The following is a 12629-nucleotide window of genomic DNA, read 5'->3' as shown; positions in this document are numbered from 1 at the left end:
AAGTGGCTACTAAGAAAGACTGGACATACCCCACTTGCAATACCTCGGGTTGTCTACTTTTGCAAATGGTATGCCATCATGGGGGTAATTCTCATTCCTGGGCTACCATACGCTCTCAAAGGCAACATAACCAATCTGGCAAATTTCAATGTGAAAAAAATGAAATGCAAGCCTTATATGTGACTCTCTAACTTTCCAAAACACCATAAAACCTGTACATGGGGGGTACTGTTATTCTCGGGAGACTTCACTAAACACAAATATTAGTGTTTTAAAACAGTAAAACACATTACAACAATAATATAGACCATAAAAGTGCAGTTCGCTTGTAAAAAATGCAAAAAACGTCACTTTTACTTAAAATATCATCGTTGTAATACAATTTACCAGTTTGAAACACGAATATTTGAGTTCAGCGAAGTCTCCCAAGTAAAACAGTACCCCCTATGTACAGGTTTTATGGTGTCTTGGAGAGTTACAGGGTCAAATATAGTGCTTGCAAATTAAATTCTCTGCACTTTCTCCCTGTGTTGTCAGGCATGTCAATCAAATTTTAATTAATCAAATCACATAATTACGTTAAAAGATTATTTAAATATACATGTAGAATTTTAATATATATGCATTTATAGGTATTTAAATTCTACGTGTATACTAATGTAATCTTTTATGTAATTATATGTATTTATCTATATATATATATTTGCGGTTATTTGTATTTTATATATATATAGATATATATAGAATGTCATTCTAAGTGTATTTTATTACCGATATATATATATTAATAACAAAATACAGTTAGAATGAAATTACATATGCATATATAATTTATATAAAATTTTGTTTCAATATTTTATTTATTTATTTTATTATTTTATTTATTTATTATTTTAATTATACGTATTTATATATAATATATATATGTACATCTATTATATATATAATATATATACATATTATATATATGTAACGTCATTCTAAGTGTATTTTAATATTAATATATATACTTATATTAATATTAAAATACACTTTGTATGACGTTACATATATATAATATGTATATATATTATATATATAATATATATACATATTATATATATATAAAAATATATTTAATTTATTTTTACACTTGTGTTTGATTTATTTTTTATACTTCCCACCAGCAGGGGGACTGTCTGATATTTCAAACAGTCCCCCTGCTGGCAGATCCACAGCCAGCTATAGGGGGCCATATTTGCCGTGGGAGGGCTGCCTGGGCTGTGAGGCAGTCCTCCCGAAGCGGATCGCGGCAGAGGTAAGTACATCTTACCTCCTGGGGCTGCAAGCCGTTACGGCGTGCTATGCCGTCATAACGGCTTTAAAGCCCACTTAACCCGTGACGGCATAGCACGCCGTAACGGCGTTAAGGGGTTAAAGGTTGATCATATGAGTACCATTGAGAATCAATGTGTACCATCTTTTCTGGTGTGATTTATGTTACATCTTCAAGAAAAATTGGACAGCATAACATAATGTGATGCGGTTTCATTTGTTATTCCAACATCTTTGTCTTGTCATCTGTACACTTCTCAAATGTACTATATATTACATAGATTTACAGGATCCTCTTACACCCTTCATTCCTCCTGTTCGCGCCTTACGAAAATCAATGCCATTAGCCCCTTGTATTGATTTATCTGCTAATTTAAGGCAACTAAGAAATGTTATTGACTACGCACGATCCTATCTTCGGGGCCTCTTCAGGGGGGAAAGAACGTGCACTGGCTCAAGGAAGAGGTCTGACCGTGAATAAAGTTTTGTATTTATTTGCACTAAGCTTACTTTTGCCCATCTGCCCGTGGTACCTACAGACCGTGGCTCACCGAGTTCAACCAACTAATGTTTTTAATTTAATTTAAGACCCATCTGCTATGTAGACATTCAGTTAATAAAGAACAATCAATTGTATGCCAAGACAGGAAGCTTCACATTTTGCTTATCCTTCTTTACTGAAACCTCCCAGCAGTTAAATATGTGGATAAAAATAAATAAATCAACCACTCAGAATGTATATCAATAACATAGTGCAATCAGACTCATCCCACTTCTTCCCTTGCTGTTTTCCTCCCAATTGAGTCTATTCTGTATTGTATTGCCTTTATGTTATTACCGTATTTAAAATACCTTTTTTTTATTCTTTATTTACGTTGACATAAATTACAGATACATTTCTGGTATATTTTCTGACTCAGTGCGAATCTTAGTATACATGGTAGAAAACAGGAGCTTCATATATTTGGTACATCTTTATACATTGACTGGTAGCCAAAGACAAATATACAACGCCCGTGACTGGGCGCTTAGGTCCCTTCTGTACTATGTGTGATACTGGGTTTCATCTCGTCAACCTTGTTTTTTTTTTTTGTTTTTTTTTAAACACTTGACTCTGCTAAACGTGAAACTGGTTCACCTGACCATTATAACCACATCTTAGGTGTGACTCACTCTGGCTGTCGCGTCCCCTTTTGCCTTTATTTATTCTGTGTAGTGAGATAGCCTCATCAGAATGTTGGGGGATCCAGGTCTCTTTTTTCCCACTCTTGGGCCCTACTTCGTGCTTTGTCAATTTCCATCGGGTCTTAAGGAATGTATTCTGTGCTGCCATGAGACGTTGATCTCCCTGAGGAGTGGCTCCAATCTGCCATCATATTGTCACACCTGTCCTTTTACCAGTTATCAATATCGTTTCCCCCTTAAGAACCTAGGGTGAGTTGCACTACTCAGGTTAAGGAAAGAATAGTGATAGAGATAGGAGAGATAGATAGTAAAAGATAGTAGAGTACGGGTGTGGGGGTGGGGGCGGCGAGGAGGTTTCACCTCTCTGTTGCTCCTTATTGCGCATTAAGTGGGTACGTGGATCTTAGTGGCCCAGGGGGCTGTCTTCCCAAGGTGCCCATATTTTCTTAAAATTTTTCTGTGTTCCCCTAACCCAAGCCATAAGGTTGTCCATTATGTATACTTTGCTAATTCTATTAATTACCCCCGCTATAGGTGGGGTGCTTTGTTTAAGCCAATCTGAGGCCACCGCTCTCCTAGCTGCAAGGGTTATTTTTCATATGAGTTTTAGTTCATGCCTGGTCCACCCGTCAGTTGTTCTGCTCAGTAGGTATAGCCATGGGTCCAATGGGGGGACCTGGACATCACCTGGGCTAGTAGGTCTCTAATCTGTTGCCAGAAAAGTTTTATCGGAGGGCATTCCCACCACATGTGAATGTATGTCCCCTTCATACCACACCCTCTCCAGCAGTCATCTGTTGGGGTCTTTTTCATTTGGTACAATTTTACAGGAGTTGTGTACCATCGGAGCATCGTTTTAACCGCTTGCTCCTGTAGTGTAACCCACACAGAGGACGTGTGATTAGCCTCCCAAATCTCCTGCCACTCTATGCCCTCCAATTCCTCTCCCAGGTCCCTCTCCCACTGTTCCGTGTAAGTTAGACCCCCCCCCCATTCGCTAGTTTCTGAGCAGAGGTGAGCATATAGCTGCGGTATCAGACCTGTTGGCATGGTTTGGTTCCTGCAGGCATATGCGTTCGTAAAGCGTTTTTGGGCTGCCGCCCGAACGTGTGGACGTTTTTTTTTAACGAAATCTTTTATTTGAAGATATCTGAAAAAATCTGATTGTGTGAGGTGGCCCCTTTGCTGTAGAGCGTCAAACGTTATTACCTCTGTACCCTGCACTATATGACAGATGCGTTGTAGGCCTATTTTTTCTAGAGTCCTGAAGTTCCTTGCTGTCATCCCTGGAGGGAATGCTCTATTGCGAAGATATGGCATCGGGGGGATGGGGTTGAAGCTAACCCATATCTTTGTTGAGATATATCCCATATTTGTATGGAGTTAAGTATTGCTGGGCATGTGGCCCTGATCATTGGCTTGCTATCTTTAGGTACCCTTATGAGGAGCTGCGGTATGTCAGCTCCCATTAAAATTCCTTTTTAACTAATTATAGTTTCCTTTTAATATATATTTTTTTATTTGTTACATATTTCTTGATTTGTATTCATTTTTTGTTAGCCATCTTCAACCAACACTGGCTAACATTTTGTGTTGAGCACTGGCCAAACACTGAATTACATTGTTAGCAGGAAGGCTGCTGGGTGGAGCTTGTCAATAACAGAATTAATAGATTTTAGTAAATTGTTTAAAATAATACAATTCTACTCTAGCAGAATAAATAATAGTTGAACTTTTAAAGAAAAGGAATGCATATTGAAAACCAACGAACTACTGTTTGTCTCATATACTGAAGACATCTAGTTGGTCATGCAATGTTGCGCTCTGAATGGGAACAGATATTTGGGGACAAATGCAAACAGGTCTACTACTGGAGTATCCACTTGTTGCTTGCTGTATATGCCTACGTGAAACTGGATGGAAACATTAATGGTCAGTTTAAGGGACAACCAGGCTGGTGGTGGCCAACTTGCTTCAATGCATGCTACACACTACAAGACTATGTACTCTCTGTCTCATTATAGATGTTTTTTGCCTGAAGCTGAAGGAAGCAAGGTGAATTGTTAGTGTGTGACCCACCTTAGAGGTTTGCCTTGACATGGCAGGTGGGCTTGCACTTAATGGCCACTGGAGTGGAAAAAAAAAAACACCTCCATTTAATTGAATGTGCATAGGGATTTGGGCTGGTGCGCAGGAACCTCTTTTCTTAGTTTTTTGTTTTATACTACAGCTCTCCGGTTTTTACCGGGCATTTGTAGTGCACATGGCATAATACCACCTGCCAAGAATATCTTCATTCATGAGAAACCGAAATGAAGCTACATTTACAAGTTAAAGAAAGCTAAAAGACAAATCAAACCACAAGACAGCAGCTGTAGTTCATATTTTAAATTAATGACACTACTCTTGGCTGAGTTAACTAAGCTCATATGTACATAATGCTCATTTATAGAAAACCATGACTGAGCTGCAAGTATCTCCTAGAAACCTGCACAACAGGCATTTAAAAGAAATGTACAGGTGTATTTTAATACTTTCTTTCAAAGCTTTCTTATGATATGTAAGTGTGGTTTATTTATGCAAAATAAATACATGCATCTAGACGATGGGTCCTCAAACTCCGGCCCCCCAGATGTTGCTGAACTACAACTCCCATGATTCTCTGGCTATCTATGTAATTCAAATAATCATGGGAGTTGTAGTTCAGCAACATCTGGGGGGCCGGAGTTTGAGGACCCATGATCTCAGGATCTAGACTAAGGTTTGCAGGGTCTAAAAGTCTCCTCAGCCTACATCGATCTCAATGACTGTCTGATGCTGTGAGACCTGCTCGTTCTATCTCACTCAGATCTACAAAATAAGCACCATGGCTGCAATGTGTTTAATTGCAGGCTGAGTAATAGCTGCAAACCTGTAAACAACAATGTGAAAAAATCACTCCACAGGATGGAAAAAGTTGGGTTATTTTTTTATTATAATGTAAATCCACTTAACATTGAAATTCTATGGGTTAGCAATTATAAGCATGTTGTTTAAATGATCTGATACTAAGGATCTCATTAGATAGTGATGTGAAATACAGTTGTTACAATTTTGAGAACAAAGGAATCTTGAATGAGTAATCAATAGCAACTGGCAGAAAATGAGACGTTAATTATGATCCTCTCTAGTGTTTTGTCTCAGACAAGGTTTCATTAAATGCTTTGTGCTAACCTGTAAGCAATTCAAGTCATCTTTGTGCAGTGTGTGTGTGTGTGTGTGTGTGTGTGTGTGTGTGTGTGTGTGTGTGTGTGTGTGTGTGTGTGTGTGTGTGTGTGTGTGTGTGTGTGTGTGTGTGTGTGTGTGTGTGTGTGTGTGTGTGTGTGTGTGTGTGTGTGTGTGTGTGTGTGTGTGTGTGTGTGTGTGTGTGTGTGTGTGTGTGTGTGTGTGTGTGTGTCTCATGCAATGCCATTTGGTCAGTGTAAGTGATCACTAATAAATCAGACATTCCTTCCCACAGTCCCCCACTCTCATTCCCACAAACTTAACACTATTTGCAGTCCAAAGACTGAAATTCTAATTATCATCTCTACATACTAGAGCATCTAGCATGTTTAAAAAGATAATGACAATCATCCATCAATTGTATCCTGTTAGAGTAATCACACTAATCTTGCTAAAAAGACGTCACGGAGACTGCTACCTGGGGTACTGCATTTTAAATCTGCAAAACATAATAATAAACAGATGTACGCCAATATTTATTTCCATGTACTATTATGTCTCATTCTGTTACATCAACATACATTAAATGCGATGGCAGGTTAGAGCTAGATCATAAACCACTGATCATCTCTACCTTTTATGGCTTTTGTTTTTATTTTAAGATTCTGTTTTACTTGTCATTGCTTTAAAAATTTTAAGCACTAATGTTTCAATTGATGGCAACACAAGAAGAGTGGATCTAGTACACGAAAGTCAAGCACTGGCCTTACATGATGTTTAATAAAAAAACCACTAAATAGGAAAGCACCATAACCACTACAGCTCACAGTACAGATTATATCACAATAGCAGGCTGTAGCGATTAAGGTGTCTAGAGCGAGTTTTTCAGTGCTGAGGTGGCCATCTTCAAAATGCATTAAAAAAAAATGGCTCCACGGAGTATATGATAAAAGCAATCAATCAGAACTGCCGATTTTCTAAGGCAATGATAATGATAATGGTAGATACCATTCAAAAACTAACTGGTTGATATATATTTTGGAAAATCCAGCAATCAAGAAACCAAAAAAAAAAGTGAATGTAGAAAACATATAATAAGTTCACTGTTGAATTAAGTTTTGTAAAATAGTAGCCTTCACTGTCCACATACAGCAATGGAATTTAATCGAGCCAGGCTTTCACTTCCATCATGAAAGGGTGCTGTAATAATCATTTATGACTAAGTGAGTCATCTCACTATTATGACAATGGAGTAACATAATCAGCTGTAGTCATACTACTGGACATGTTGATGGATTATTCTAGCATGGAATTGTTTCTGCATTGATCCAAAAATCTAATGGAACATACATCTTTATTAACAAAAGCAACAGCAGATAAAATCCCATATTGTATGAAGCTATATTTCAAAACCATTACTGACAAACATTTTTTTTTTTACTCTCAACAGACAAAATACTTCGTCATGCCATTTCAAGAGACTGCTAAATGTAAAAAGCATCATTGTGCTTGTGTGAGAGGAATCATCCTGTGTGAGAGGAATCATCCTGTTGGTACTGGCATGTTATGAGAGTAACAAGATGGTGGTTGAGAAAACATGAGGTGAGTAGATCTTACGTTCTACCTACTTCTACCAGACACCACCATCGAATAGTCATGGAATCTGGGTGGGTCTATTCAGAAACACAGAGACCTTCAAGAGAAAGGTGAGTTTTCTCTGTGTTTTCTTGTAATCAGTGGTGTATTTAGGATCTGTGCTTCCCTAGGCAGAATGGTGCTTGGGCACCCCTCCCCCCCCCCCCCCCCGTAATTTAAATTTTCCCCACCCCTTCCTGTCAAGGCCGCACTCACTGACAGATGCACGCACTCACTGACAGACACACACACACAGACACACACACATTTCCACCAACACTCACAATTTATTATTTATTTTATTTTAAATCCACCCAGCCTCCCTGGGAGAGCTGTAGTGGATTGCTTACCTGCGGTCCAGTGTGGCTGCTGGGCATGCAGACAGGGGGCGGACAGGGGGCGGACAGGCTGAGTAGGCAGCGAGGGAGCTTTAATCTTCCTGCTCAGCTCCCTCGCGCGCTGCTTAGTGATGCCGGGAGCTGGAGTGACGTCATATTACGGCTCCCGGCTTCATTAAGCGGTGCTGAGCAGGAAGAGCTCAGGTGAGCATGCTCCCTCGCTGCCCGCTGCTCACCTTCCAGCTCGGGGGCACAAAAGTGGCCAGCTCTTGAACCCCCCAGGACACGAGGCAAACAAGGGATCTGCCAGAACGTTTGGGGAGGCTTTTTTTGCCGCCCAAGGCAGATGCCTTGTTTGCCTCGCGGAAGATACATCCCTGTTTGTAATGCTATTCTTTATTAACTAAATAAGAATCTGGCCTTGGCCAATGTTTCATCTATTTGGATGGTAAGCAAAACACAGAATAAGAGAAATACAATGAAACTTTTAAAATGGGTTTCCTAACAAGTATGTTCAATGCATAATGAAAATGTAATAAATGTAAACGACGTATATATAACTATGTATATATAACTATGTCAGCACATATGCATAGACAACACAGCAACACACAACAATAAAACCTACAGCATTAAAGGTTCATACTCCTGCACATCCAGCAATGTGGTATACATGATTCAATGCACCTAATGCCACCTAGGATGCTACATTGGGGAAACCAACCAGCAATTAAATGACAGAATGAATAAGCACAGACACTCTATTAAACAACACAAAGAAGAATCGTACTGCACTCCTGTGGGACACCACTTTACCCAGCCTGGCCACTCAATCAAGGTCCTCAAAATCAAAGTACTGAAAGGGGGTTTTAAAAATACACAAGAAAGGAAAACTTTTGAAGCCAGAATGATCAAATTGTTTAAAGGACCACTATAGTGCCAGGAAAACATACTCGTTTTCCTGGCACTATAGTGCCCTGAGGGTGCCCCCACCATCAGGGTCCCACTCCCGCCCAGCTCTGGAAAGGGGAAAAGGGGTAAAACTTGCCTTTTTCCAGCGCTGGGCGGGTAAGCTCTCTACCTCCGATCCTCCTCCGTTCCGCCCCGTCGGCAGAATGCGCACGCGTGGCAAGCGCTGCGCGCGCATTCAGCCAGTCTCATAGGAAAGCATTCATAATGCTTTCCTATGGACGCTGGCGACTTCAAACTGTGATTTTCACAGTGAAAATCACGCAAGCGCCTCTAGCGGCTGTCAATGAGACAGCCACTAGAGGATTTGGGGGAAGGCTTAACCCATTTATAAACATAGCAGTTTCTCTGAAACTGCTATGTTTATAAAAAAAAAATGGGTTAACCCTAGCTGGACCTGACACCCAGACCACTTCATTAAGCTGAAGTGGTCTCGGTGCCTAGTGTGGTCTTTTAACAGCAAGAATAGAGGACTACCAGCACTTTACATGAATACTCCCCCACATTATCTAACTGTTCTGTCATATGTATCAACATTTTAAAATGCATTCTAATTATATGTTTAAGCTATCAATATACAAAGTACTATGTGTAGACCTATGCATGTATGCTTATATATGTGACTGTGTATTTATATTTGTGTATGAGTTCATGTGCATGTATGTATGTGTTCATGTGTTTGTTTATGCGTATACATAAATATATATTTGTGTATGTATAAGTGTGTATATACATGCATTCATGTATGTATATATGAATAGGTGTATGTGTACATATACATCCACACACAAGTACCAATACATGTACCTACACATACATAGTGTGTAGGTGTGCATGTACATATATTTGTGCATTTGGTTGTATTTATATGTATATTGTTGTATGCACTTGTGTATACTTGTACATATACAAAACTTGTGTATATGTATATGTGTGTGAGTGTAAGTGGGTGTGTGTGTCTGTGTATGCTGGATACAGGCCTTCATGCATATCCTGTAACTCTAGGATGGGAATTCATGCATTCCTAATATAAGTAATTATTTAGTTTTGACTCTCCCATTCTAGCATCATCTTCTGCACTGTTTCATGTTTTTTCTCTCTCTCCCCCCCCCCCCCCACTGTGATCTTCACACAAGATATTTACGACCCTCTGCAAGAATGGTGTCTATGCTCTATCAAGCCTGTCTTATCTGCACTCATGTCGCTTTAACGCCTGTATCACAACTCAACTTTGAATTCTATGTGTGGTCTTGCTCAGAAATGCTTTAGACTTGAGAAAGGGAGGTTCTCCCGAAAGCTTGTCATTAAAAAAATTCTGTTAGTCCAATAAAAAAGGTATTACAAGATCCGACCTGTATCTGTTTTTTACACACACATATATTCAGATCTGAGGAAGAGAGGAAAACTCTTGAAAGCTTGTCTTTTAAGTATTATGTTAGTCCAATAAAACTACAAAAAGGAATCATTGCATACTGCAATACTCTGGTATTTTGTCTACTGGGCCAATATGGCTAATCCAATCTACATTATATAATTTTATTTTTATATTATTGGTTATTTTGCACATGTGATCTTTGTGATGAGCTCCAATAGTGGCAGATTTAAAAAAAAAAAAAAAAAAATCACAAAAATTGTTTTTTGGAGGGGATTGTTCTGAAGGTGGAAAAATGACAGCTATGAAATTCAGTGTGTGCAGTTTATTATTTTTATGGATGTGTACAGCTGCAGTCTACTTACACAGCTTCCCAGGTCTACTCCTCAGATATAATGAGTAATAAGAATGCTTTTAACGTTTCTGATAGGATGGCTTTTCCCATCAAGGCTTAGTATGATGATTATCAGGTGACTGGAGCAAAGAACATCAAAAGGGACAATTGCCTGAGATAGTATTCTTTGGTTAAAGTTGCTTATATATCCATTGGGTAGTGTACATATTTTAATAAATGCCATCTGCTCTCATTTTATATATCACCTATATAGTGCAGTTCATAACAGCATCCATGTGTTTCAAACCATTTTACCTTGATCGCTGTTAAGGTTTAGGGATGCTGATTATGTCAGCGTAACGACTATACATTGTAAATTTATGGCTGTGAAATACCCAATTAACTCCATAAACGTGTTAAAGCTGCATTGCCTGATATGCAAGTGACAGCATCTTGATTCGGTTTGTTGAAACCTCGAATTCCACACTTTTCATATTCAGTTTCAACATTGTAACCCGTTTAGAGGTCACAGGCTACAAACTGTTACATATTCTTACATTTGACGTATCAATCTGCATATGTTGGACACTTCTTCAGTCCTATAAACCTCAGTTTTATGTGTTAATGAACTAATACTCCACTACAACACTATCGAAAACTACTGTGCAAAAACACATCACATAAACAAGACGAAATATGAGGGTCCACATTTAACATCTCCCTTAATATGCACATATCTTATAAAAAATTTTTTTGATATGTCCATGATTTTACAATACAAAACAAACACACAAACACAAAAACACCATCAATATTTTCAAACTAAAATGTAGCCACAGTTTCTATATGGATAGAATACTCCGGTTTTTAAAAGATCAATATAACTTTTTATATTGTCAATATTACTTGTTGAGTATATATGCAGTGTAACTACTTCCTTTGAAGCACCAGTTACAACATTCTTTATGTATTTATGAAAACTATACAGTGCATAATTTCTACAATAAAAAGCATGGGAGATACTACAGGCAGCATAAAAAAAAAAAAACTAGCTTTTTTTTGTCAATTTGCGCGCAGAAACTTCTTTTGAATATATTTTTTACAAATGAATAAACAAACAAACTCCATACACAAAATGTAAATACTGCCGAGTAAAAGAGAAATGGGTCCAAATGCAAGCATTATGAGGAGCCTGGGAATGAGCAATTGAGATAAAACATAGACCAGATCCGTACGTAGTGCTTGGGAAATTTAAAGTAATTTTGCATTGTTGGCAGCGGAGGATAGCTTGTACCTGCCAATGATTTTAATACAAATGCAAAACAAACATTTTCATATTATTTGCTTTTCTTAGAAAACAGAGAGAAAAGGAGAGTCTGATGCAACTATAAAATATATGACCATTTACGCAAGAAAATCACACAGCAGCCAAGCAGATTAAATCATTTCGCACACTGTGGGCACACTAGGGAGCTATTACCTGTGAAAAGTTGATCTCAGAGTTAGAAGGCGTTTAATAAAGGGAGGTTTGGACATTAAACCCGTGACACATATATCACAAGTAAAAGACATAGACCCTTAGTGCATATGAAAGTTATACTATTTACTATACCACAAGTCATCTAGCAGATAATTATTATACCAGATTTCGTGTGTTCTAGATTTTCAATTAGACCACAGCCTGGTCCTACCTTGTGTGAAGGTAAATAGAACACTGCAAACAGCTGTCAGACTTACTTGACATCCAGGCACAGCTGTGTCTCGGCCATAGAGTGGGAATGGGCCTCGGTCCGAAGTTTTACCTATAATAAAATAAAAGACAGGCTGTAATTTGAACAGTGAATATCTCTCTTAGTAAGGAAATATACATAACTTTACTCCACACAGGTGACAGGAATATAACTGCAGGGTGAGAGTGAGTAGGAGGTCACAGAAAGGAAGTGATAATTAGCTGGTTTAGCATAAGTTTTAGTTGGCAATCTCCAGTATACAAGGGAGCGAGGCACAATCAAACGGCAAGCAAGATGATACACTTGCACCAGCATATATACCGAGTCTCTATCAAACAGGTAGCCGTCATGAAAGCATAAAAACAGAGATCAAATACATTTAATTGGTGGCATAAATTGCATCCGTAGCAAATTGTGTAAGCATAAAAGTAAATAATAAAAAGTCAGTCATATGTACAATTTTTTTTTATTTTCAGGCACATTTTAGGGACCTCTAGAAGAGTTACAGCCTCCTCCTCCACAGAGACAGTTCACATCTTGCATCAGAA

At 38.4% G+C, this 12629-nt stretch overlaps 1 protein-coding gene across 7 annotated transcripts in view; it reads right to left on the bottom strand.

The window, feature by feature from the left end:
- TCF12 (transcription factor 12) overlaps positions 1 to 12629 on the bottom strand; it is a 214295-nt gene that overhangs the window by 63368 nt on the left and 138298 nt on the right. For all 7 annotated transcript variants that reach the window (XM_063449090.1, XM_063449091.1, XM_063449097.1 and 4 more), the window contains exon 6: positions 12089 to 12153. In XM_063449090.1, coding sequence (XP_063305160.1) covers positions 12089 to 12153 — 65 coding nt within the window. The remainder of the gene's footprint in view (positions 1 to 12088; positions 12154 to 12629) is intronic.

Source organism: Pelobates fuscus, chromosome 3, assembly GCF_036172605.1.
Source record: "Pelobates fuscus isolate aPelFus1 chromosome 3, aPelFus1.pri, whole genome shotgun sequence".
NCBI lineage: Eukaryota > Metazoa > Chordata > Amphibia > Anura > Pelobatidae > Pelobates > Pelobates fuscus.
Note: the sequence above shows the minus strand (reverse complement) of the source record. Positions and strands in the feature narration are given on the sequence as shown.